The following is a 27,596-nucleotide window of genomic DNA, read 5'->3' as shown; positions in this document are numbered from 1 at the left end:
GCCAACAATGTGATACAGCTGCAGAAAAGGCTAATATAATTCTTGGGTATATTAACGGGAATATCATATGTAAGACATGAGAGGTAATTGCTCTGCTCTATGTGGCACCGGTGTGGCCTTAGCTGGAGTATTGTGTCCAGTTTTTGTCACCACACTTTAAGAAAGATGTGAACAAATTGGAGAGAGTCCAGAGGAAAGCAACAAAAATGAGAAAGGGTTTAGAAAACCTGACCTACAAGGAAAGGTTTAAAAAAACTGGGTACGTTTATTACTGAGAAAAGAAAGCCAAGTGGGGAGGACCTAATAAGTCTTCAAATATGTTAAGGGCTGTTATAAAGAGGATGGTGACTGATTTGTTCTCCATGTCCACTGAAGAGAGGAAAAAAAGTAATGGCCTTAATCTGCACCAAGGGAGATTGTGGTGAGACAAACTATAAGGATTGCTTAATACCGAAAAAGGATATTAAGGGAGGTTGTGGAATCCCTGCCACTGGAGGATTTTTTAGAGCAGGTTAGACAAACACCTGTTGGGGTGGTCTAAGTTTACTTGGTCCTGGTTTAGCGCAGGGGGCTGGATTAGATGACCTCTCGAGGTCCCTTTCAGCCCTGTGATTTCTGATTCTATAAAATGTTTTCAGGGCTGTTCTCTAACTTGTGATAGCAGGAATAGCCTCGCTCAGTGCTTCACAGAAGGAGATTGTTTGTTTATTTTTCTTTTCTCTCCCCAGTGCACTGCGCTCCTTGTTTCCATTAAAGTTTAATAGTGAAAATTCTACTGATTACTTTGGGGTAGGATTGAACTCTGTGTTGGGGCTTCCCTCTGCTTTCAGCATCTTACTTCATGGGTAGATTAGGGCTAATCAGGGATTGAATCCACCAAGATTTTTTGGTTTTTTTTTAGTCCTTCTAAAAACATGTACCTCTGCCTGAGCTGGACAATCCTGTCCCTGATAGATTTATGCGTGCGTTTTTTATTATTCATATATTATACAGACAGGGCACCCCACCCTTCTACTCCCCCAGAGCTACTTTTCTCTTGTAGGCTATATCATGCTCTTCCTGCTGTTTTTTTTATTTTGTTTTTTTAAAGGCATCTAGAATTGATCAGCTTTGAGGGCAATAACATAAAAACACTCTTATGTGACCTGTTCTCTGCCATGAGGGATGCATAGGGCAACCCAGGAGTTGGATGAACCTCTTTGGATGAAAACAAGACACCAAAGTCAAATTGAACCTTTTTGGAGACTTGGAAGATGATGTTTTTTTTAAAAAAAAAAATCACATCTCTGATGCTAGTTCTCCTAGTATTTCCAGCCAAGCTGAACCCAGGACATGTAGAAATCTAGCAAGGTTCATCATCTTATGATGACTGGCTGTGAGTTAATGCTCTGAGAGAAATGTGTGCACTTTAGAGTTAAGTGAGCAATCACAGTGAACAAGCACTGCCTGGTGACAGGGCATCTGCCAACATGAGCAGTCCTGGAGTGAGGATGTGAGCGAATAGCCCTCCCTAACACCGAGGAAAATTTTAATAGCTTCCAAAATATGCATTTGTTTGTGACCTAGCTAATCCACTTTCAAATGTAGATGCCAAAACACACCGCAGGTGGAGCTGGGGGGAACAGAGTGGTGAGAAATAGACACATTTTATCTACCTGGGGCTTGGGAGGAACAGTATCCACAGAACAGTTACAGTCGTAGGTATCAGAGTAACAGCTGTGTTAGTCTGTATTCACAAAAAGAAAAGGAGGACTTGTGGCACCTTAGAGACTAACAAATTTATTTGAGCATAAGCTTTCATGAGCTACAGCTCACTTCATCGGATGCATTCAGTGGAAAATACAGTGGGGAGATTTATATACACAGACAACATGCAACAATGGGTGTTACCATACACACTGTAACGAAAGTGATCACTTAAGGTGAGCTATTACCAGCTGGGGGGACGGGGACCTTTTGTGGTGATAATCAAGGTGGGCCATTTCCAGCAGTTGACAAGAACATCTGAGGAACAGTGGGGGGGGGAGGGGAGGGGAGTGGGGAGGGAATAAACATGGAGAAATAGAAAAGGAGTACTTGTGGCATCTTAGAGACTAACAAATTTATTTGAGCATAAGCTTTTGTGAGCTACAGCTCACTTCATCGGATGCATTCAGTGGAAAATACTGTGGGGAGATTTATATACATAGAGAACATGAAACAATGGGTGTTTCCACTAATGCATCCGATGAAGTGAGCTGTAGCTCACGAAAGCTTATGCTCAAATAAATTTGTTAGTCGCTAAGGTGCCACAAGTACTCCTTTTCTTTTGGCGAATACAGACTAACACGGCTGCTACTCTGAAACATGGGGAAATACTTTTACTTTGTGTAATGACCCATCCACTCCCAGTCTTTATTCAAGCCTAAGTGAATTGTATCCAGTTTGCAAATTAATTCCAATTCAGCGGTCTCTTGTTGGAATCTGTTTTTGAAGTTTTTTTGTGAAGAATTGCAACTTTTAGGTCTGTAATTGAGTGATCAGGGAGATTGAAGTGTTCTCTGACTGGTTTTCGAATGTTTTAATTCTTGACGTTTGATTTGTGTCCATTTATTCTTTTAGGTAGAGATTGTGCAGTTTGACCAATGTACATGGCAGAGGGGCATTGCTGGCACATGATGGCATATATCACATTAGTAGATGTGCTGGTGAACGAGCTTCTGCTAATAATCTCACATGCTCTCTTCCAGAGGAGTTCATCTTCGTACCAGCCATCTAGACAAGCTGCTCTGCAAATGACAGCCTCCCTCGAAAGGCCATTTGAGAGAAATGGAAGAGACTTCTATGCTGAGGTATGATAAGCCAGCCAAGAAGAGGGTCCACTTACATTCTATAGGGTACATGTATGGAAGATAGTAGTTTTCATTTGGATGTTGTGATGATAATAGGACCTCTGCAGTTTGAAGACACCACTATCCACCCACCTCAAAAACTGTTTTTAATATAAAAATGTACCAAGAAAAGCTTTCAGAACAAAACCCAACTAGTTCTTCACAAAGCCACATAAGGTTGGCAGAAGCAAAGGATATGTTTGTTTAAGGATCAAAGTTTGCTTTTAAACATAAAGGTAACAGGCATATTGGTGGGAAAACATGGAAGTAAATATTCTGATTTACTGCGAATTTTGTTTTCAGTCCTTCTCTGCTGGGATACCAGAAAAGATTGGCCTTTCTCCTGGTAAGTAATAACTTTCAACACAGAGAAAACAACTCGCAGAAGTTCAGCTCAGTAAGATTTTGAAATGCAGTAGGTTAAAGTCCCAAAATGGCTGCAGAATTCTGTCTTTCTCCGATGAAGGGCAGGAACAAATAATCAGATTAAACCATTAAAGCCAACATCTTCAGAAGTGGTCATTGGGTTTTCATGTCTCAGTTTTTGAGTGCTCAACTCTATGTCTTGGGCTCCATTTGGATACACTCTTAGCTCTACTTAATGTCAATGGGAGCTGTGTGAGCTTAGCGCCTCTGAAAATCAGGCCCAAGTTGTGGTACAGAATATGACGGGGCATCCAAAATCAGTGGCTATTTTTGAAATGTGGCAGCAGACTTATGTGTACCTGAAAAGTGAATTCCTTGAAACAAATGAAACTCCATGTCCTCTTAGGGGAGTAGGTCTGGAGGGAATACTGTATCACAGTAAGGGATGTACTTCACTTTGCATTTGTTTCAAAGAGGATTATTAAGTGTGTATGGTGGCCTAGAAAACTTCACACTGCCAGAAGCAAGACAGGCATGGAATCTCACACATGAGCTTGATCTGGCTTGCATTCACATGCATCTTCCTTGTACTTGAGAGATGGTTTAATTTAATAGCATAGGCACTTTCTGACAAATGGAGGGCTAATATTGTTATATGTGGACTCACCAAATCAATCTTACTTTCTTTGCTAAAAGCAGACTCAGAGCGACACCGACCAGCGATTTCTGAGACCCTTGCACTGGCTCTGAGAGCCAGACAACAGGCTGAATGGGAAATGCAGGACGATGATGACGAGGACTTTAGACCATGAACTGTATGAAGCAATTATGCATACGAATCGCTAGAAGTACTTCTATTAGAACCTTACTGTTTTGCACTAATGGCTGGAAACCCATTGGAAATGACTGACTTTTTCAAATAAGATGCTAAGGGAAAAAATTAAAGCAAAAACACATCAGAAAATGCACTTTGTCGAGTGCAGTTTAAATTTTATAATTTAATAGTAAATGCACTGTACTCATTTGTTTTTAAAAAATGAAATCTTTATGATAGCAGACCTCTTTAGCTTATCTTTTGCTGAAATATAGCAAATGACCACCATTCATCAGGTTAGGGAGGAATTTTTTATTGTATCAATGTAATGTGTGCCTAATGACAAATGTAAATTACAATTCTGCAACCCTTGATGGTATTCTTATACCTGACTTGCTTTGATGTGGCTGTTCTTAGCTGTATTTTTCAAAAACAGAAATGAAGTATTGATAAAATAAAAAGGATTGTAACCTATTTAAAACTATTTGTTACAGTAAATTGTGACCCAGATTGGTGAATATAAAACTGTTTGTGTGAACCCTATTGCTCAGATTACTCATCTTTTGAACCTTTTTTGACAGAGGTTAAAGTGTCACGTTGTAATGGCTATAATGCGATAAACTCTAATCTTATCTGAGTTGTGGGTTTTTGTGTGTTATAACTTCACAGCTGCAGATTTTACCACTTACACCAGCTGCCCCAGAAATCCTTTTTCTTCATATTTGTGACAATTCCAGCTGCCACCTGGTACATGGTAAGCTACAAGCACAAATTGTAAACAAAGAGTCAATAGCACCTAGCTACTCCAGCATGCATTGGAAATATTTGTTGGGGATTTTATCCAGGTGATTTTGGGCTGCATGTTGCAGCAGTCTGTGCCACCTGCAGAGTCAGAGCCTGGCTATGCTGTCCATCTTAATTTGGTTCTCATATCTTAGATACTTCTAAATGTCTACCTTTGTCCTCTAGTTTTTCCAGCTGCTTTCCTAATTTAAGAATTAACCTTCAGTGGGGTTACTGTTGTAACTGTTTCTCTGGGAATTGATTTATTTCTTCTGTTGTCGTCACTGTCATCTCACATCTCCTGCCCTGCCGATCTCATTTCCCTGGGTTACGTTTTTTGCTTTTTCTTTATATTTGTTTCCTACCTAATACAGTAGCACGAGTGTGCTTGAGGCTTCAGGAAAAAATCCAGACTTGCCTCAAGGAGCTTACAATCTAAGCTAGCGCTGGAGAGATGCAACAGCTGAAGGTGTAGGAAGAGGACAGGCTTTACACAATGGAAAACTGAAGTATTGTGTCGCTAGTGCTGGGGCCTGATGCATACATATTTAAGTCTAGGCTTTATTTTGCAGTGGCAAAGTTTTGCAGTGGAGGAAGGTAACTCAGGAGTAGGGTCGGCACTTGAAGGCTATTCAAAAGAATGGGGCTTTTGAGGAGGGATGGGAAGTACGGGCTGCATGGCCCACATGGGCTAGCAAAAGTCATTGCTGATCTAGGGGGTGCTAGAGTAGTTATGGAAGGTCACACCATTAAGGCTAGGGGTAAGGATAGGACATAGGAGATGGCTGGAGATGAAAAGTAGGGGTAGAGCTTTGTCAGAAGGTACAAAGGGGTAGTGGGCAGCTGCTTCAGTGTGAGATAGTAAAGGCTGCAGGTTTGAAAGGCCAGGCAGATGCCATATGGTTCAAGGAAGATAAAATTAGCCAGAGAGAAAGAGGCTGCAAAAGTCCAGGTGGGAAGAGTACCAAAGCTGTAGCACAAAGTCAGTTCAGTTAGCCCAGCATTGTATATTTTAAAATGTCTACCTTTGCCCTCTAGTTTTCCAACTGATTTATTTTATTTTTATGTTTTATTCCAACTGTATATTTTTTTCCTCCGTACCCAGTGCTCAGAGTTTAAGCAAAAGAAAATGGTTTTCAGCAGATGGAATACCATGGCTCAGATCCAAGGGGCAGAACTGGTACTAGAAGGTGTACATCAATGAGCTGCCGAGGTAGGTAAATAGCAAATTGTAACTATGGTGGAAAAATCTTATAATTACTACTACTGCAAAAACTTGGATGTCGTCTAGGGCAGTGGTGCTCAACCAGGGATGTGTGTACTCCTGGAGGTACACCTTTTTTTATATATAAATAAAAGAGAGAGAGAGATGTAGATATATAATATACACACACACGCCTAGTTTTACAACAGGCTACGTAAAAAGCACTAGTAAGGTCAGTACAAACTTAAATTTCATACAGTGACTTGCTTCTACTGCTCTATATACTATACACTAAAATGCAAGTACAAGATTTATAACCGTTGATTTTATTTTATAATTATATAGTAAAAATGAGAAAGCAAGCAATTTGTCAGTAAAAGTATGCTGTGACACTTGTATTTTTGTCTGATTTTGTAAGCAAGTAGCTTTTAAGTGAGGTGAAATTTGTACACAACACAATCAGACTCCTAAAAGGGGTACAATAGTCCAGAAAGGTTGAGAGCCACTGGTCTAGGGTACAGCAGCTTCTACTCCTGTCAAGTGGTCTAACTAAAACTGTTAATTTGCAAAATGCATTCAGCCCTCTTCCCATCTCAAGTGAACCTTCCAGAAAAGAGAGTTTTCTAGAACACATTGCAATTCTCATATCTGCTCCACCCCAACGGCCTAAGATGTTTTTTATAATTAAAATAAAACTGAAAGATAAAAATCTTGAGCCAAGGTCTGCAGCTAGTTCTAAAATGAGGATTAACACATGTACTTGGTTCTGGAAGGAGACAAAAATAGCAGCTTGTGACACAACTGCCAAATTTATTCAAGTATATGACCTTAATGCCCACTAGGAAAGATGCTTTTTTCTCCACCATTAACATTACAAAATTGAGTAGGCTTGCCCCATTTAAGATAACTTCACAGTAGCAAACCTACATGTGCTTTACTTGATCAAATTTTAAGAAGCTTTAAGGGAAAGAACTATTTTCATTCCACTGTACATCTTGCTCATATGGGCACTGGTCCACTTACAAAAGATGCTCAACTCCACTCTGCCAGGGTACTGCTGTGTTAAGAGACTGTCATACAAATTATCTCCTGTCATTAACTTCTTACCTGAGGTACAGCTTCTGTAAGAATCATCATCTTGTCCACTACAGTAATGGCATAGTGCCATAGGCAGTGTTTCCAAGTATTTCTTCAGGAAGAAAGCATCAGACAACCTTAGTGGAGCAAGCTATATTTGGAAGATCATTGTTTATAATGGCAGAAGAAAAGAAGACTAGTCTTTTCCACTTAATGCCATTCAGCTCAATGACTTTTAATTAGAAAGTAGTGCAAGGACAGCTACCAGACAAAATAGCTCATACCAACTCACCTTACAATGATAAGATTAGTACAGATTCTTTAGTCTCAGTCTAGGAGTAGTTAATGAGGAGGCAAGTGTTACAGCAGAATCTATTTAGAAGTATCTACGTGTTAGTAACTTGGATAGGGGAAAGGAAGCTTTCTGCTTAACATTAGTTAAGTTTTCTACAGACCTCTGAATGAAAGACACAAGAGAAACTGTCACTTGAAGAGAATATTTTATTAAAAGTGGATTCGGTGCATACATGTGTATATTGTTACCAACCATGGTATTCTCTGGGAGATGTCTTATGACTTCAGCCTTTGATTCATTGTGCAATGGCTGGCTTACACAAGGACTAAGTTGAAGACAAGCTGCTAAGGCTGAGAGAATAACTCTTGAAAATAAGCAACCTTTGTCAGTTCATAGAAGTTCCTCAGCAGGGACTTGTGTTTTACATCTATTGCCCTACCACAGATGCAGTACACAATTAGTCACTATTTTCTGCTGCTATAATACCCACATGAGCACCTATCCCTTCTTTAATCAACTTGTTAGTTCCTACATTACATGCAGCTTTCATCTAAGTCAAGTGGTGCAATAGAACTGTATACACAATTAGTTATTGGGCACAAAACACTGACTTTACCTAATCTATTGAGGTAGATTTTAATCCCTGATTGGTCATATGAGATATGCTATAGTCTATGAAGAAAGTGATTTCACCCAACAGTGACATGTAGCATATGAGTATCAGGCATCATTTAAATATAAAATCGAGTGAATTGGACAGCTGATCCTCTCAGTCTGCTATCCTAGCTTTCAGAGTAGCAGCTGTGTTAGTCTGTATTCGCAAAAAGAAAAGGAGTACTTGTGGCACCTTACATACTAACAAATTTATTTGAGCATAAGTTTTCGTGAGCTACAGCTCACTTCATCGGATGCATTTGATGGAAAATACAGTGGGGAGATTTACACACACACACACACACACACACACACACACACACACACACACACACACACACACACACACACACACACACAGAGAGAGAGAACATGAAACAATGGGTTTTATCATACCCACTGTAAGGAGAGTGATCACTTAAGATGAGCCATGACCAGCAGCAAGGGGGGGGGGGGGGGAAGGAGGAAAACCTTTCATGGTGACAAGCAAGGTAGGCCTTCATCACTGCGATGAAGTGAGCTGTAGCTCACGAAAGCTTATGCTCAAATAAATTTGTTAGTCTCTAAGGTGCCACAAGTACTCCTTTTCTTTTTATCCTAGCTTTGACAGGGAATGCTACTCAATTCCCACCACCTGGGTCTCAAGAAAGCAGCTAGCCACTCGTGCAGTGCTGTATCTGTGCTGACAGGGGGCACGGGACAGGGAAAGGTAGAGTTCTAATGCAAGAGGCTAGCCTGCATGCTCAAATATGCAATTACCCTTTTTAATCTGAAAATACATAGTTACACATCTATTGGTTAAAAGTTAGCCCATTTGGCTAAATCTCAATGATCACCAACAACAGCAGGTAAACAGCTGGTTTTAAGTCTCTCTACTTTTAAATGACATGGAAGTGACATTTTGTCCTGAAGATAAGGTATAAAATTGATACTTGGGCACCCTTATTTTACAGTAGCTCTATCTCCTCCCCACACATGCGTCCTTGCAGGGCTGTGCCATTCATGAATTCTCTCCTCTAGCTACAGGTTTCACCCCAGGGTGCAGCTACAACAGTTTGATCATTTAGTGGTACTCATAACAAGAACAACATTAGGAAAAGTATCAAACCTACTCTCATGGATGCTACTCATAATATATGAGGCATACCTGCCGTACTATAAACTAACCCTGAACTGTCTGACTTGCTTATTACAAGGTCTAAACCAGTTTGATTTTTACAGAAGTGTGAAGCCAGATAAGTAGGAAGAAGCCCAGGGAAACAGCAGCAAGGGCTAGGACAATACAGGCCTTGGCTGCATGTTATAGGGTCCCTAGGCTGGAACCCAATGTAGAGCGCAAGCTTGGGTTCCCCTACCAGCCACAGGGCATTGGAGATGTAAGCTGGACAGCTGGTCCAGAAGGACTGTGATTTCCGCAGAATGGGAGGAACTCAGAGACCTGGCTGAAGAGCCAAGCCTCGAACTGGAAGCTGCCACTCTGAGAGCGAGAGGGGCTACAGGCTGAGAGAAGACAGGTAGAAAGAGCGCTGAGGAGGGCACAGCACCTGACAGAACTAATCCCCAGGACGGCCACGAGCAGTGAAGGAACCCCATCACAAGTGGCCAAGCAAAGAGTCACCCCAATACAAGGCCCTCTGTGAAAGACTGTGCAACAATTGACCCAGATACAAGGGGAGGCTGAGAGACTTGAGCGGACTGTAAAGGAATGCATAAGGTGTCCACAACCATACAACAGAGAGACAATGGAGCCACAGTACGCAGAAGCCTTTTTTGCAGAGAGCACTTGTAACCTCCCAGGCTGTACTCTAGAGTCGGTACCCCTGCAGAAGGGGAATGACAAAAAGCAGGGACAGATCCAGCTGAGGCAAGTGCTGGAGAATCAACAGAGGCAACGGGAGGCACATGGGTTCCTGCAGACTATTCGACAATGGGTTCCAGACTATTTGACATGGCTGGCTAAACAGCAGCTGTCTTTATTTAAGGTCCTGTGGGAAGAAATTAGTAGAGGCTTCAGGGAACGAGATTGGAAGAGAGGTGCCACGGCAAGGAGACCAGAGGCTAGCCAAAGCAGTCTTATGCCTGTGGACGAAGGGGAAACCTAAAAAGGGAATGCCCCTACCTCTACAGGGACAAGAAGCCTCACCCAGAAGGCAGGAAAACAAAGACCCAAAGAGTCCTACCTGTGGGGACAGGAAAAGGAGGGGCATGTTTTGCTTGGCTACAGAAGGTACTTCTGGGGGGATTCTGCGCCCTTGTGGGGGCACACAATTCATATGGCCTGCATTTTTCTTTGCCACCTGTGCAGAAAAAAAAAAAATCTGCTGGGGAACACATGCCTCTTCCCTGGTAGCGCATCTGTTCCAGCGTGCCTGGAGCAGCCTCGGGGGGTGGAGGGAAGAGGAGGCTAGGCATGCTGATCACCATGGCGGGGGGTTGGGGGGGAGAAAGGAGGCTGGGCATACGTGTGTGCCACTGAGAGAGACTGTCCCTCTCCCTTGCTACTGCAGCTCACTGGCATGGAAGGCTAGGGCTTTTTATTATGCAGGAGGTAGGCTAGGGGCACAAATGTAGCAGCCCTACCTCAGTGAATTGATTCATTCTCTGAGGCACTAGCAGCCTGACTGTGTAGTTAGTAACACTGTTAAAGTTGCTGTTGATGGTTAATTGATCTCATTCTCTGAGGCAGAAATGTAGCAGCCTGACAATGTTAATGTTGCTATTATTAGTTAACAGTTCCCATTCTCAGTCAATTCCCCCAGGAGCATAAAACCTGTGAAAGTTTTAATGCCCCTACATTGCCAGAGTGATGTAAAGGAGCCTTATTATAAATGACAGTAAGGGAATCTGCAGCTAGGAAGATCTATGTACTCACTTTTTTCCTGTGCCAAAGTGGCACAGTGGGATTAGATTACAGCTCAGGATTTATGTTACTTACCCATTTTAATTAAAAAAAAAAAAAAAAAAAAAAAAAAAGAATTTTAGGGCAAATAAAATATTTACCAAACAGTCAATAAAATGTCAGGACAATCAGAACCAAGCCCCTTCCCAAAGTACCCAGCCAGGTCCAGGACAATGATTAGCAAAACTGTATGATTTTCATGTGTGAAAGTCTGGGCAATTTAAAATGACATTCTACTTTTCTTTTCTATCTTTTTTTCCTGTTTGGTGTTCTGTAATGTAATTTAAATGAAAATCCAGGATTATAACTTGAATGCAGGGTATTAGTTACCGAGTGTATGTAACTTAACTTTCATGTGTGTAGGAAATGCTGAATAGTATTGTGATTTTTCTGTATTGTAGTTTAAATAAAATCACCAAAACAATTGAAACTGGTGTGATTATATTGCATTATTTTGACAAAGTATGCAGAATTTTTTGCTGCAGAATTTTGAATATTTTGGTGCAGAATCCCCCCAGGAGTAAGAAGGGATGCCCACATATGAGCTATGAGGTGAAGACTAGCCCAGGAGAAGGGGCTGGACAGAAGAAGGCTAATTGGAAGACTACTGCTAACACAAGGCAAAGAGTTTGCCTTGGGTGTTGTGAGGTTGGCCATATAAGCAGGCACTGCCCCCTTAAGAAAGGGCGGGATAGCAAAAGGGTATTTCATGGACTCCAGTGAAATAGAAAATAAAGAGGGGGTGTCCAGGGACCAAAGCATGCCGGAGACTGTCAGGATAGAGACAGCAGCAATCACTATGGACCCGGCAGGTGGTCATCCCACACACCCAGGAGGAGGTAGTAAGGAGGTTAACAGATGACTGGACTGGAGAGGGCCCACACACATAGGAATGAACACTGAAGCAGAGCAAGTTATGGTGGGAATTCAAAGCCTGAGGGAGCCGGTGGGGGACAAGTGAAGGAGCTATAGGGGAAGCTAGCAGCAGAAGAGCAAGCCCTGTGAATAGCTGAAGAAGATCTAGAGTTCCAAAACGAAAACTATAGGGATGCCTCGGACGACCAGCATAATTTGTGTCTCCTGGTGGAGGAGACAGAACAAGAGAAGGATGACCTGCGGGCAAAGCTCAAGGAAATTCAGGGCAGGAGGCCACCACAGCCCTGTGGGTTGTAGGCCTGAGGAACAGAGTATGTGATGGCATGTCCACCCCACACAGGACTGAGGGGTTAAGATGACAGGCAGGCCAATTAACTCCCCAGGCTGTATCTGCTGGAGGAGCTAAGGAGCAGGGGTTCATTAAAGCAGGCCCAGCTGGGCAGGAACAGGAGGGGCCTCTATAAAGCCCAGGAGCTGAGAGTAGAAGGGGCTACAGGGAGGTAGTCTGCAGTATTCCTATGAGGAGGAAGGTTGTAGGAAGCAGCCCAGGGAAACAGCAACAAGGGCTAGGACAGTACAGGCCTTGGCTGCATGTTATAGGGTCCCTGGGCTGGAACCCAGTGTAGAGGGTGGGCCTGGGTAGTGACACAGCACTGGAGACATCAGAGAGACAGCTGGTCTAGAAGGACTGTGATTTCCCTGGAAAGGGAGGAACTGAGTGACCTGGCCGGAGGACCAAGCCACAAACCAGAAAATGCTGCTCTGAGAGAAGATGGGTAGAGCGAGTGCTGAGGAGGGTGAAGCCCCCGCAGAGCTACTCCCCATGACGGCCAGGAGGCTGTGCCATGAGTGGTGAGGGAACCCCGTCACAAAGCCCTTCTATCCCTTTATCTGTGCAAACAATTTAGCAGCAACAACAAAAGTGTTTCAGCTATTGCTTAGCCTATGGCTAACAGCAGCTCTACAGCCTCTGTTTAGGAAGAATGATTCAGCTATAGTATCATCAGAAGGAAGAACCTTTCTAACTTCCCTCCCCCCTTTTTAAGGTCAAGTTTAAGACTGAAGTAAAAGGAGATACTCAAGTTTACCTACAAGGTTTTAGTGCAGTGTTTTCCCAGAACAGTGACACCTATAGTCTCTCCATGCTGTAAGAGTACAGAATATCCATCCTTTCCAGCCTGTTAGAGAGTGAATATACTTCACTGCTACATTAACTGACCATATTGTATTCAAAGTTATGGTATGGGAATACATCTACCATCTGCTCTTAAGATTGCGGTAGAGGTACCCCCCACTATTAGTTATTTGAGGAGCAGATTGTTTAATTTACAGTTTAAAATTAGGCCTTCAAAAGCTGCTGACGACTTAAAATCAAGGATGAAATCAAGTAAAGAAACAGTTTGATTAGATGACTTATAAGCCACCTGCCTGTACTACTGGTTACCAAATCAGTTGATCAAAACTGATAGGAGAGGCACGCAACATTTCTCCCCAGCACTAATGCTGATTGTGACTCAGTCTCTGTCTAGTAGCATGACAGAAGGGTTTGCTGTGATTAAAGATCCAATCATACAGTACAAGCAAAAAACCCAACCTACGTATGCAGCTTCATCTGCATTTTTGGAGCCCTCTGGTGCTGAACTCCGATCTGCCTGAACCAGGATGGCATATTTAAGAGTCCCATACAGCATAAGTCTAATAGTGAGGATCACAGTCCTCTACCAAGCTGTCTGTGATGTAACTGGTCTCAAGGATGGTCTCATAGTACATTTTTTCTGTAAAGGTGTTCACTGTCCAGCCAACCACTTGAACGCCTCGTGAAGACCACTGCCTCACATACTCTCTGTAAAGAACAAAGATACTGTAAGGAGAACACCTTACAAGACTACCATGAACACAGACTAAAACAAATAGCTTTCCTATACAATATACATTCTCCACAGCAGGGGTAGTCTATTTTTTTTTGAACCAAGGTCCACATTTCTAGGTTCAAGTATAGTCAAGGTCCAGATGCCAGAAAAAATAGTAATAATGATAATAAGTACTTAAAAAGACTTCTTTGTCTGTTCAAAAACATCTGGAGGTCTGGATTTGGCCTATGGTCTGCCTATTGACTACCTGCTCTGCAGAGACCACATTCCACCTTTCTACAATATCCCTTTACAAAAAAGCAACAGCAACAAATTTCCCTCTTTTATTTTAACTTAAGGTATAGCAGTGGGGGTAAAAATATGAATGGGGAGGACAGAGATTATAAATATGAAAAAATAAAATTGCATATATTATTGAAGAGGAGACCTGTTTAAAACAGCACAAGTACACTGACTAGAGATTCTGGTGTTCATGTACATCAGACTCTTCTAAATCATGGTCCCACCTTACCTCTTCCTCCCTATTTTATTACAGGATTACCTCTGGATACGTTAGCTCCTCCTGAAAATTTATGTTTCAGCACTTACTGTGAAATGTAATTTTTCTGCATGAGGAAAGCTGAAACCCCACACAGGTACCACAAGAAGTTGTGCAGGCTCCAGTCCAGAATGATGTCCATCATCATATATCCATAATGCTTCCAAAAGCAATCAAAACGAGGCTTCCCATCTCCAAAATGACTAAGGCTCCAGGGCCTGTGTGTTAACGCTGCAACAACATTCCTATCAGATTTCCTCATCTGGAAGAACAAGGTGAGAAAGTTGTACTTAGCAGATGATGCCAAATTGCCAGGGCCACACTCTAGATTAGACAGATTTGCAAACGAACATTTGAAGATGAAGGGATGAGAGGCACTAGTTTGTGAATTTGCAGTTCTAGCAGAATTCTTTTTCCTCCAAGATGTTGTTCAACCTGGTTTTGAAACTATTTATTGCAACTGCTTGTATTGTTTCCCTCTGTAATCCCTTCATTGAATAAGTGACACTTATGTTAAGGCTTGAATCCTGCATTGCTTGTGCACACAAGACTCCCATTTAAATCAATGGGAATTATCTGTGTGCAAGGAAGGTAAGGTAGGGTCTTTAGTCTCAAACTTTGGCTTGCTTGAAGTTAATGGTTGACATGCAGATACTGACAAGAGTACAACTTTAGTCTCTGTATAAATACAGCTTAGCATGCTGTTTAGGAGGCTAGACAGTTTAATTGGGGATTGGTCCTCTTTTGAGCAGGGGGCTGGACTAGATGACCTCCTGAAGTCCCTTCCAACTCTGATATTCTGTGATTCATCTAGACCAGTTTGTAAATTCTCTAAAGGTTGTTTGACCCAGTATGTCCTCACTGACTAAGCTGTATTTAAATTAAAACAGACTGAACTGTATTGAAAATCACTTCAGAAAATGGCAATTTAACACTACCAAATACAGAGTTTCAAAGAGCAGTTTCTGAAACCTAGTGGTCTTCAACTTTTGTAATAACTAGGACAGATTGCCACACAATTCTAACTGGTCTGTGTTCTATCTTCTATTTATTTTATTATACACACAGATGAAATGCAAAGCCTTAATAAGAATAAGAATTTTATCTTAATATCCCAAATCATTAATGGAAAGTGGTTTAATAGTTCAAAATTGCCAGTGCATTTATATTAATGCAGTTTCTCCTACACTTACTAAAGAGCCTGTTTCAGGTAATACCTTGTGATGTCACCAGCTGTTACAGAACAATCCTGCAACTCTAAACTGAGGCCTCACAAGTAAACAGAGGAAACTGAGTTTCAGCTATTTAACTTGGGGCTCTTGATTGCTATTAAGTAGCATAAGCCCAACACTGATGTTGTTTTATAAGATCCAAGAGAAGTGTTTTCATGCTATTTAAATAAAAAATGAAATGCATGTTTAGAGCTGGACATTTCCTTGCACGGCTTACATCCCAAACATTGCAACATCCTACTAGTGCAGGAGGTAGAGTGTGAACAAATCTATCTTCACTAGCCAAGCTTAATGAAGCATGCAAAATAACAAACAGCATAAATGGAAAATGATGAGTTAGAATTAACTATTTTTTAACTTAATAAGGTATTAATACAAATAGAAAGTTACTAAAAATCAATTAAAAAACAAAAAAAACCAAAAACCTGACCCTCATACTTCACACAGGTCCCCATTGTTACCAATCTCTTAGCCAGAAACTTATGCATCAGTGCAGGCATGTTTAATTTCAGCTCCACCTCATCCTGTTGCAAAGCAAGCAGTAAAATGAAATTAACAATACACAAAGCAGTATTAGTATCGTGCATCAAGTGTGTTGTTAATTTCACTTTATCACTGAGCTTGAAGCAGAAGAACAGATGGAAGGTAAGTAAAGCAACAAGGGATTGGGAAGGGGAAGTAGCTGAGAAAACGAGACAAGAGGGAGGAAAGAAGAGAGAGGAGATAGCAAAGGAAGTAGTAAGGAAAGTAGGAAAATATGGAACAAAAAGGGAAAGACTCAAAGGAGGAGGACAAAAAGAGAAAAATTCAGGCATGCTATGATTCTGTAAGGTAAGAAGGGAGGGGAAATAGACAGCTGAGCAAGGGAACCATGCACATGGAGGAAGGGGATGACAAATAATGGGAATTAGGAGACAATTTATTTGAATATAAACTAAACTTCCATAATAATCTGACACAGGTGTAATCTGTTAACAGATACTTTGGCACCTCAGTGTCAATATCACTTAGTGTCACTTTTAAGCTAATGAAACTTTACCAGTGTAATTCTTAGGGGAGGGGGAGTTATTCAAGATTTATCTAATCAGTATGGAAGGGTCTGAAAAGGTGGCAATGGTGAGTGCGGGTATATGAGGATTGAGAATCGAATACCCCAGTCCTCCCCTCATTTCAACATCGACTTTTAAGTGTGTTCTTAATTACTTAAGAATGATCCCCAAGTACTCTGGAGTTGCACTTCTCTACAAGAGTATACTCATCATATTACAGTGATTGTGACATGGTGTACATAAAACTAAAAAACCAAAATAAACCTTTAGGAAGTTTTACCTTATAGATGATCTCTGGTATGAAAGAGCAGACAATGCTACTGTTGTACAAACGAGGATATTCCAGATAGAGGAGTTTTAGGGCATCAACTGCCTATCAATGAAAGATAAATTCATAGAAGGTACATTGTAGTCATAGGTAAAATTTAAAGAGTTCATTAGGATACAGAAAGACCGCACTAAAGTGCGTTGTTTTTTTACCTAGGGGGGTTGGAATTAGAAAGGGGAAGGAGGAAAGCAGCATTTAAGTTTGTCCACTGCTCAAAGTCCGTAGACGTTATTTGTTATGCAACATTCATAGACTGCAGCATAAAAGGATGTACAGTATTTATCATACTGTGCATGCCTCATGCAGAATGCTTTCAATAGCCAGGAAGTGCGCTAAGAGATACACACCCCTGACAAGGTCTATTGCTATAAAACATTTGCCGCATTAACTGTGGTTTGGTTTTGAAAGAAAACATTTTTTCTATATATCATGTCAGAGAAAAACTATACAGCTTATGAACAAGCCAACCATTACCTACCAAAAGTACCCCCTGTCAGGATAGCCCATCGTGATTTCTCTTCTTCCACACAACTAGGTGGCAGGGAGGACACAGTTATTCATTCACTTAGATTCAGTGCATACTTTTGACATTACCAGAGCCCAACATGCCAGTGAGCTATGTTCTAATTACGCTTGTCAGCGTCCTTGTTCAATGGAATGGAAAGAATAAAGCATGAAAAAGTTGTCTCAGTTTTATAAAACCAAACTTAACTCTCTGCAAGAACAGGCCCAAGACCTCTCTCACTGAAGTTAAAGGGAGTAGTGCCATGGAATTCAATGGGAGCAATCCAATGAAATGGTGAGTGACGCACTCTTAGCAAAAATACCTGATTTGCATGGCCTTTGACATCGAAGTAGATTATGAGGTTATAATGCATACATTCCAAAACGGCTTCTTTCAAAGTTGGTACTTTTTCACCACGGAAATCTCTCCTACAGAAAGGTATGAGGAGTTCAGTGGAATGCACCCAATCCAGGAGAACTCCAAGAACAAAGAGAAAGGAAAGATTCCATTTGAATTGTGCCGAGGTGTAGAGTATATTAAATTAAAAACACCAAATGTATAAACTAATGGAGGTCCCTCAGAAAAAAAGATCTTTCATAGTAACATTTTAGAAGACTTCTTCTTGTAAATATTCCAGCAAGTGTACATATTTCTTTGTCTACAGATTGCAAAAATGGAGATAATTAGTACCTTATGTCAAGATCAAAGGTCTTATCTGAGACCTTCTTAGAACTCCAAGTAATTCCTTTCCAACTGTTTAACCCTTATGTTTTAGAAAAAATGAGTCATCCCACCGTTCATACAAAGATACAAATGATCATTTAAATAAACAAATCTAATCAAGAGATGTGTCAATAAAATTTACTTTAGAAATAGCTACCCCAGCAAGCTTTGAAAAGTAGCAATAGTCCCAACATATCAAGTGTTTTTCAGACCAAACCCTGTCCTAAAAAGCGTTTGGTTAAGATTAAATTGAGGTTAATGCTGCTTATGCATTAGATGTTGGAGAATCTCATCCTTAAAATCAAAATCATTCAGTTCTGCTTCATAATTCCCACTCCACGAAGGGGCAAGGAGACAGATTCTGATCTGCCTCCAACATGGGTAGGAGGCACCACGTATGTGTTAGAAAGTTTCAAGGGGTTTTTAGTCATGGATGGGTCAAAGTCAAATTTTATCTATGATGGTTGTTTTGGTACTGTAAAAACATTTTCAGAAACAAGTAGAAGTACTAGTAGACTGTTGCTGATCATTTACCATAGTCTATGTTTTGCAGATGGATTAAGCTTCCTAATTTCTTCAAATGTAAAGTCACGTAAACTCCCAGACCCATCAGTTGTCCTTTCTACTGTATCATCATGCATTAGAATGGGAATGCCATCTGCAGTGAATTCAAGGTCTAGCTCCACGCCTGTGGCTCCATTCTCAGCTGCCTTTAAAACAAAAGACAAAAACTATTTGAATATAAATATAAAAGTGGGTGCTACAATGCTTACTTTATATTCTAATACAGATGCCAGGCTACTATATGCTCTAAGATTTGTCAGCCCACAAAACACAGTGGACTTTAGCTAAATTCTTATGAGGCCTGCATTTATAGATCTAATATGAAGATATGTCCTATACTCCAAATGGTAAATTGCTGAGCAAAATACATGTGAAGGGAAGGAACTCAACCCTATCTCTACCCCACAGCCAGCGGGTGATGTCCTGGTTACCCATGGCCTAGCCACAGTAAATAAATTAGATTTATCCTATCAGGATAAATTAGTCAGGGCAATGGATCTTAATTGGGAAGCAGTCCAGGCTTGTGGGAATTTGTCTGAGTTAAGGTGGAAACCAATTATCTTGGGCCAAGTAACCAAGACATGTAATAGAAGAGAATTTGGCAACTTACTTTTCCACCATGCATAACAGGCATGACATGGGGCAACCGTTATTAGCAGCAGAAGAAAAGGATCCCTCATTGTGGCTTTTTTTCTCCCCTGAAAAATATTCTTGGTCCATCAAATACGAGGTATTTTAAATATAGACTTCATATAATATTTCTTTCTCCAAAGATAGACTGAATTAATCCCTTCATCCAATACAGTATTTGAGATCTTAGATATTTCTATTGTAAAATTAAAGTGGAAGAAATTCCCATTCTCCCTCCTTGGGGAAAAACAACAACAACAACAACTTTGTGAACAAGCTTTATATCATCTGGTAATTTTTACTTGAATTTGAAATAAATTACAGAATCTCAGTTTCAAGATAGTGGTGGCAGGGGCATTCTGATTTACATGAAAACAAAGACAAATTTAATCAAATCCCACTTGAATTTATGAAAACAAGAGAATAAAAGTGAGAGTCTAACACAGTAGCCTAAAACAGAAGAAGAAATGGAGACTTCAGAATCATATCTGCAAAAAATTTATTTTATTTTAATTTATTTGAGACAAGATCAAAACTAGAAAATCGGGACACTTTTCAAGATGGACTAGATTACAAGTTTTAGCTGCCTGTGGGTAAGTGATCGGAATTTGTACCCTTCTCCACAATACTGGGAGATAGTAGGATCAGTTTCTATTGTACACTTGCAAGTTCATAAAATCAGAGAGCTACCTGGATCTTAATGTTAACTGTACCTATACAACTTTTATACAACAGTCACCAAGGAGACGAGGCAAGATTATGATTAAGTAGGAAGGTGGTCCACACAATGAAAAGTTTGAATACCCTTGATCTAAAATGATCCTGTTTTAACTCTTTGTTTTATAGTACTTGCCGAATCTTAGGACAGTCCTTAGAGAATTAGAGAATGATTAGCCCAAGACATCCTAAAACTGAATTTTACAATACAGAGGGTGGAATGCATGCATAGTTTTTGCTCTTGACTAATCCATCTTCCCTTCTTTTGCTCATCCCCTTTATTCCCCATTCCAAGAAAGATATGCCTTTTGTACAGATCTCCTGTTTTCAGCACTTAAATATTGCTGGGCTTATATTTACAGGATATGGTAGCTCAGTCACAGAGATGTTTTGAGATATTTAGCAAGAAGAGTTTGACTACTGACATTTCCAGAATTTTCTTCCCTTTATCTCCTTGGGGAGAAGTGTAGCCTGAGTAACTGAACAACACTGACATTAGAATAGTAAACAGCATCTACTTTGTAATTTCCAAATTCATTCTGTCGTGTACCAAGTTTGCTCTGGAGTGTCTCGGGCAACAGTTAGTTACTATATTTACACAATGATTCACAAGTATGTATATAATAATTCCCTTGTTGTCTCTGTTTGGTTTTAGCTGCTCTACTTAATCCCTATGGTTTGTTGATTAGTTTGCACTAAATCACTCCCATTTGCTTGTAGACTTTTATTTGTTTATCACACCTTGAATTGCAATCTTTTGCTTGATTTCAGGCAACAATTTGTTTATGATTTTTAGAAATGGAAAAACAGTAAGTGTTGAAATTTTGATTGTTGTGGAATTTTACTGCTATGATTTGATTTCTGGTGATGTGTACTCCCTGCAGATAGTCCTATAAATAAATTTTGCTATTAAAATTTTAAAACAAAAATATAGTCAGTCATACAGTGTAAGACCAGAAGGGAACACTAGATCATCTAGTCTGACCACCTGTATATCAGAGGCCACCAACAGCACCCGCACACTAAATCCAGCAATGGAAATGAGACCAAGTAAATGAGACCCACAGGAGATTAAACTATTCTGTGCCACAGACTGAGGATGGGAGGGACTGAGGTGCATCAGTGCTTGAGGCCACTGCCGTGGCACAGAAATGATTAAATGAGGTACACTCAGATAATCTCAGCAAGTGACGTACACATGCAAATGAAAGCAAAAACACCTCAAGGTCATTGCAGATTTGACCTGGTAGAAAATTCCTTCCTAATTCCACATATGCGAATCAGTTAGATCTGGGGCATCTGAGCAAGAACCAGCCAGCTATGCATCTGAAAGAGACAGAATACTCAGTGCCAGGTCAGAGCCCTGGCCCACCCTGCCCAGTTTCCAGTCTCCAGCTGTGTCTATCCTTGATGCTTCAGAAGGAGGAGATAAACCTCCCAGAATACACTGGGAGGGAAAAATCCCATCCTAACCCCTGGGGGGTTATTGGCTGAAACCCCAAAGCATGAGTTTTAGGAACATCAGCTGTGCCCGTGACCATCACTTTTCTCCCTTTCATAATTTGATAAGTGAACATATTTTTTTACTGAAAAGGTTAATACATTTTATAAAATTACCATTTAAATTGTTGGCATCTCTCTGTTAGAATGTTTTTTCACATCCAATTCAAAATAAAAGTTGGATTATTCTGTTCGCTACTATGCCAAACTGATTTAAAAGCAAAAAAAGTAATATACAGTATTTACCACACATCTATTTCTGCTGCTCATAGCTTTCTCAAACAGCAAAGTGAAACCAGACCACTCTTTCAGTTTCTATTATTCAGACCTCTGAGGGAAGCAGTGAAAATGACAGGAATTTGGTCCAGTTTAATTTGCTGCTGCTTTGAAAGCAGAGAGGGGAAGTAGAGCTATTTATTCCAAATATGACCCAAAATTGGAGTTTGTGGGAGTAGCAGAAAGCCCTCCCCGGTACCATCCTGGCAGCATCTGGGATGGCCCTGCATCTGTTAATGTCATATTGTCCATAATTTTCTGTCTCTCCCCGCCACTGACTATTTCAAGTTGGGAGGCACCTCCAGCTGAGAGGACCCCTAGAAAAGTGTTTCCCAAAGGGTGGGTCATGACCCAGTGAGTTGCGGTAAAGTTCTAGATGGGTCACAGGGACCTAGGCAAACGTACACTTCTCCCAGCCAAGTACGAAGGTGAGGGAAGAGTTTGGAGAATAAGCCCATTATGCACTCACCCCATAATGGGGGCTCTTGTCCCGCAACACTGGGCCCATCTCCCCACTCTGGGCATTGCAACCTGGTACATGGAGTGGCAGTGCCATTCCTGTTTGGCTGACTACCCTGCCAAATACGAGGGGCACTAGGCCACAATGCCACTCACCCAAATTTGGTCCACCTGCTCCTCCTGAGTGGCGCTGTGACCCCATGTGCCAGGTCACCAAGCCGGGGAGCAGGGCCCAGCCCCATGGGACAGGTACTGCCACCACTTCACTCTTCAACCCCCCACTCCCAGGGCCTTCCCTCCCCACCAGGCTGGGATTAGGGTTGCAGTACCAGATTACAGAGTAGCAGCCGTATTAGTCTGTATTCACAAAAAGAAAAGGAGTACTTGTGGCACCTTAGAGACTAACAAAATTTATTTGAACATAAGCTTTCGTGAGCTACAGCTCATTTCATTGGATGCATTCAAACAGATTGACAGAGCCAGAAGAGTACCCAGAAGTCACCTACTACAGGACAGGCCCAACAAAGAAAAGAACAGAACGCCACTAGCCATCACCTTCAGCCCCCAACTAAAACCTCTCCAACACATCATCAAGGATCTACAACCTATCCTGAAGGATGACCCATCACTCTCACAGATCTTGGGAGACAGGCCAGTCCTTGCTTACAGACAGCCCCCCAACCTGAAGCAAATACTCACCAGCAACCACACACCACACAACAGAACCACTAACCAAGGAACCTATCCTTGCAACAAAGCCCATTGCCAACTCTGTCCACATATCTATTCAGGGGACACCATCATAGGGCCTAATCACATCAGCCACACTATCAGAGGCTCGTCCACCTGCGCATCTACCAATGTGATATATGCCATCATGTGCCAGCAATGCCCCTCTGCCATGTACCTTGGTCAAACTGGACTGTCTCTACGTAAAAGAATAAATGGACACATCAGCAACAATTATAACATTCAAAAACTAGTTGGAGAACACTTCAATCTCTCTGGTCACTCGATTACAGACCTAAGAGTGGCTATCCTTCAACAAAAAAGCTTCAAAACCAGACTCCAACGAGAGACTGCTGACTTGGAATTAATTTGCAAACTGGATACAATTAACTTAGGCTTGAATAGAGACTGGGAGTGGATGGGTCATTACACAAAGTAAAACTATTTCCCCATGTTATTCCCCCCCCCCCCCCCCCGTTCCTTACACGTTCTTGTCAACTGCTGGAAATGGCCCACTTTGATTATCACCACAAAAGGTTTTCTTCCTTCCCCCCACCCTCCGTACCTGCTGGTAATAGCTCATCTTAAGTGATCACTCTCCTTACAGCATGTATGGTAACACCCATTGTTTCACGTTCTCTGTGTTTATAAATCTCCCCACTGTATTTTCCACCAAATGCATCCGATGAAGTGAGCTGTAGCTCACGAAAGCTTATGCTCAAATAAATTTGTTAAGTCTCTAAGGTGCCACAAGTACTCCTTTTCTTTTAGGTTTCAGAATAGCAGCCGTGTTAGTCTGTATTCGCAAAAAGAAAAGGAGTACTTGTGGCACCTTAAAGACTAACAAATTTATGAGAGCATAAGCTTTCGTGAGCTACAGCTCACTTCATCGGATGCATTCAGTGGAAAATACAGTCCGAAAGCTTATGCTCAAATAAATTTGTTAAGTCTCTAAGGTGCCACAAGTACTCCTTTTCTTTTTGCGAATACAGACTAACACAGCTGCTACTCTGAAACCTGTCATTATGCAAGGCACTGAATTTAGCCATATAGAGTGGAAATCTGTCCTTTTCTTTTAGTGCCAGATTAGAGGGTGTATGAATGTAAGGGTGGGTGGCTTTAGTAAAGAGTTTGGGAACCATGGCCCTAGCAGGTACCACTATGGGAGGAAAGGGGGGCAGGGAAGCCCAGGGCAGAGGAAAAGTAGAGGGTCCAGGGGGTGAAGAACAGTAACTCCTAGCACCCAAAGGGACAGGGCTTCTGGGGGTCCCATCCCAGAAATTAAGGCAGTGGCCTCAGGGTCAGTTTGGTGGGCCTGGTGACTACTGGAAGGGGTGGGGTCTCCCAAAGGGCGGGGTCCCCACAGAGCAATAGCTCTGGGGGCAGGGGAGCACTCCTGGGGGCAGGCAGAGCGAGGGGTGCAGCAGGCTCAGTAAGAAGAAGGTAGGGGTGTGCAAGCAGGGGGAAGGGCTCGAGGGGGGCATCCTAGAGGTCCCCCGGGGGGGTGTCCCAGGGGCCCGCGGGGGGGGTGTCCCCGGTGGCTGACCTGTCTGATGGCCGCCAGCGTGTTCTCGGGCGCGTCGTGGCCGCCGCCGCGGTGGGCGATGCGGGCGGCGGTGCCGAGGGGCTGCAGAACGTGCTGGGCCCGCTGCAGGGAGACGGGCTCCAGGCTGAAGAGCCGCAGCGCCAGGTAGAGGCCGCCCGTGAGCAGGCAGGAGAGCAGCGGGCTGCGGCTCAGCACCAGCAGCGTCCCCAGCAGCGTCGTGAAGGTGCCCAGCATGGCGTCGGGAAAGGGGATGGGGGGAAACCCCCCCCCCAGCGGCCGATCCGAGCCAGGGCCTTTACACCGTGATCACACAATAACCCTCACTGCTACCCAGCAGCCAATCAGCATCCGGCAAGCGATTTCCAACCACCAATCAACTTCCAACGGGTCTCTGCCATCCGCCAGTCAACAGCAGCCACTGGCAATCGCCAGCCAATCACCATCCAGCGCTCGCAACACCTATATTCGTCAGCCAAGCCTCAAGCACAGTCTGACAGAATCTGGAGAAGCGACAGGGCGCTGTCTGATGCTGGCTTGTCTGGTCGCACCAGCACTGATAGAGCGTGAGTCTGCTCAGACTCTCCTGGAAGTGTCTAGAGGGGGATGTTCAAAGGTGTAAAGGGGAATCTTGCAGCCAACCCCTAATGTTCAATAAATCATAAGTCAAGCATGCTAAAAGAAAACACCAGAACAACTTAAAATCGTGATTAAAAAATGCACTTTGGCTTCTTTTTGTCTTCTGTTTCCTGCATCTGTAGGGGGGCACCCTGTTCATGTTTTCAAGCTTTCCTCTACAATTGTGAGGGCTAGAAACGTACTTACTTTTTTTACTCAAAAGCTGAGATTATCATACAATCATTTAATTTCCGCAGGTGTAGTTTTAAGAGAACAACAATCTTGAGAGGTGGAATAATTCCTATTTGTGCCTTTGAAGAGTCATGATAAAATTCCATTTAATTAGCCACCTATGTATATCTGGCTAGTATTCTCAGGGTTTGGCCATCAATTTAGTTTATTCTAGGAAAAATACATTGTGGTTGGTACTACTTGGATTTTGTAACTTTGGCAATCCAGTGCCTATAATAATTCTGCATTTAGTAACCAGGGTGATGCAGGTGTTTTGCAATGACGCTGCAGACACTGATACAGTTTTTCTCAAATTATGACTGACTTTGTTACGAGTTTTCATCTTCTCCTGCATCAACAGATGTTGGGAATAGCTGAGGTACTAGTTCAAGTAATGCCTGGCTCATTGAAGCCACAACGTAATCGGCCTAGAGTTGGTCATAATGCTGGCTGTATGCTGACAAAACCAGCCAGACACATATAGGACTGAAATAATTTATAATGATTCATTAAGTGGCTCAGAAAAGTATTTAAAAAACTTTTGACAAGTTCTGTGTTATTTTAAGATTAAATAAAGCAGCCTCAGAGAGGATTTAAAGTAGTAGTTGATGTAAGGCTCTTGCTACTAATGATAATTATTAGCCTCTATGCTTAGCTCCCCCAATGTTTTTACAAACCTAAGCAGACTTAGCCTGAGCTAGTGCAGCAGCTGTGTGTTTTTCAAACCCACCTGCCTCATGCCTGCTTGCTAAACACTTTAGCAGCTGGTTGTACCCAGGGCTGCAGAACAGACAGAAGTGATGACATTTTAGAGAAAGTCTGAGGGCCTGATGACTTGTGTGAAAGGATAAAACTGGAGTGTGAGTGATGCCTCTGTCTGAAGACTGCATTGACATGTTATCACCATGTCTATCAAAATATCATCTCCTCTCAAATGCAGTGTGGTGACACCCCACTTGAACTTTACTGTGATGCTGTGAAAGATGGTGATGATTTCAGGACCCTTGAAGTGTTATTAGGACCTGTGCAAAGATTCCACTGAAAATCAGCCCAGGGGTGCTGGAACAATTTGTATAGTGGGGGTGCTGAGAGCCATTGACCCAAACTTCAAACTTTGTATATGATGGAACTTCAAGCCAGTGGGTGTGGTGGCATGCCCCACACCCCTAGTTCCAGCACCTATGAATCAGGGTGATTCTGGGAATAACAGCATAGGAAACAAGACTCCCTACACCTGATATAAAATGGGAGTCACCTTCATATTTAAGTGGGAAGCGCAGCACAGCCTCCACCCCACCCAAAACTACAGATCCTTGCATGTAATGCTCCATAGCAGTGGTGGGCAAACTTCGTGGCTTGAGGGCCACATCTGGAATGGAAATTGTATGGTAGGCCATGAATGCTCATGAAATTAGGGGTTGGGGTGCAGGAGGGAGTAAGGGCTTTAGGGTTGGGCCAGAATGAAGAGTTCAGGGTGCAGGAGGGGGCTCTGGGCTGGAGTGCAGGTGGGGGGGGATGAGGGCTCCACTGGGGGTGCAGGCCCTGGGGTGCAGGAGGGTGGGACCGAAGGGTTTGGAGGGCAGGAGAGGGATCAGGGCTGAGGCAGGGGGTTAGGGATGCAGACTCTGGATGGTGCTTACCTCAAGCAGATCCCAGAAACAGTGGCATGCACCCTCTCTGGCTCCTATGGGGAGGCACAGCCAGGTGGATCTGCATGCTGCCCCATCCACAGGCACCGCCCCTGCAGCTCCCATTGGACCTGTTTGCTGGCTAATGGGGGCTGCAGGGGTGGCACTTGGGGTGGGGTCAGCGTGTGGATCCCCCTGGCTGCCCCAACACATAGGAGCCAGAGCAGGGACCTGTCACTGCTTCTGGAAGCTGCACGGAGCAAGCCCCCGAATCAGAAGGAGTTCGATTAAAACGTCTGAAGGGTCGGATATGGCCCCGGGACCATAGTTTGCCCACCCCTGCTCCATAACGAGGCAAGCACCTTAGGGCCCAATAAGACTATCATTCCCAAATCTCCCCACTGTATTTGCCACCAAATGCATCCGATGAAGTGAGCTGTAGCTCACGAAAGCTTATGCTCAAACAAATTTGTTAGTCTCTAAGGTGCCACAAGTCCTCCTTTTCTTTTCGCAAATCCAGACTAACACGGCTGCTACTCTGACACCTGTCATTCCCAGCATGCAACCCTCTGCGTCAGAGAGCGCGAGGACGTGGGGGCGGGGAAGCATTGCATGCT

General features: G+C 42.6%; 2 protein-coding genes across 15 annotated transcripts in view; one reads left to right on the top strand and one right to left on the bottom strand.

The window, feature by feature from the left end:
* Window positions 1-22,918, top strand: part of TMC5 (transmembrane channel like 5) — a 72,401-nt gene extending 49,483 nt beyond the window's left edge. For 7 of the 14 annotated variants that reach the window (XM_038418027.2, XM_043494046.1, XM_043494051.1 and 4 more), the window contains 3 exons: window positions 2,730-2,831; window positions 3,174-3,216; window positions 3,933-4,593. In XM_038418027.2, coding sequence (XP_038273955.1) covers window positions 2,730-2,831; window positions 3,174-3,216; window positions 3,933-4,048 — 261 coding nt within the window. In that variant the 3' untranslated portion in view covers window positions 4,049-4,593. Of the gene's footprint in view, window positions 1-2,605; window positions 2,832-3,173; window positions 3,217-3,932; window positions 4,594-22,873 lie in introns of those variants that run through there. The other 7 variants (XM_043494052.1, XM_038418029.2, XM_043494049.1 and 4 more) reach the window with 3 other exon arrangements.
* Window positions 11,387-24,874, bottom strand: GDE1 (glycerophosphodiester phosphodiesterase 1). Its single transcript, XM_038418031.2, has 6 exons — window positions 24,506-24,874; window positions 18,619-18,794; window positions 17,684-17,789; window positions 16,809-16,901; window positions 14,298-14,509; window positions 11,387-13,681 (listed from the first exon to the last, which is right to left on the bottom strand). Exons 1-6 carry the CDS (start codon window positions 24,737-24,739, stop codon window positions 13,534-13,536), a joined length of 969 nt encoding a protein of 322 aa, XP_038273959.1. The 5' UTR covers window positions 24,740-24,874; the 3' UTR covers window positions 11,387-13,533.
* Between the last annotated feature and the right edge of the window lie 2,722 nt (window positions 24,875-27,596).

This window comes from Dermochelys coriacea, chromosome 10 (assembly GCF_009764565.3).
Source record: "Dermochelys coriacea isolate rDerCor1 chromosome 10, rDerCor1.pri.v4, whole genome shotgun sequence".
Classification (NCBI taxonomy): domain Eukaryota; kingdom Metazoa; phylum Chordata; order Testudines; family Dermochelyidae; genus Dermochelys; species Dermochelys coriacea.
This window is presented reverse-complemented; position numbering and strand designations above follow the sequence as displayed.

Excerpts from the sequence above, each read along its gene's own strand:
- GDE1 (XM_038418031.2), bottom strand. The coding sequence starts at position 24,739 with ATGCTGGGCACCTTCACGACGCTGCTGGGGACGCTGCTGGTGCTGAGC. Across the intron at positions 18,795-24,505 it reads CGCTGGCGGCCATCAGACAG|GCAGCTGAGAATGGAGCCAC; the intron begins GTCAGCCACCGG and ends TTTGTTTTAAAG. Across the intron at positions 17,790-18,618 it reads TCTGCAAAACATAGACTATG|GAGAGATTTCCGTGGTGAAA; the intron begins GTAAATGATCAG and ends ACCTTTCTGTAG.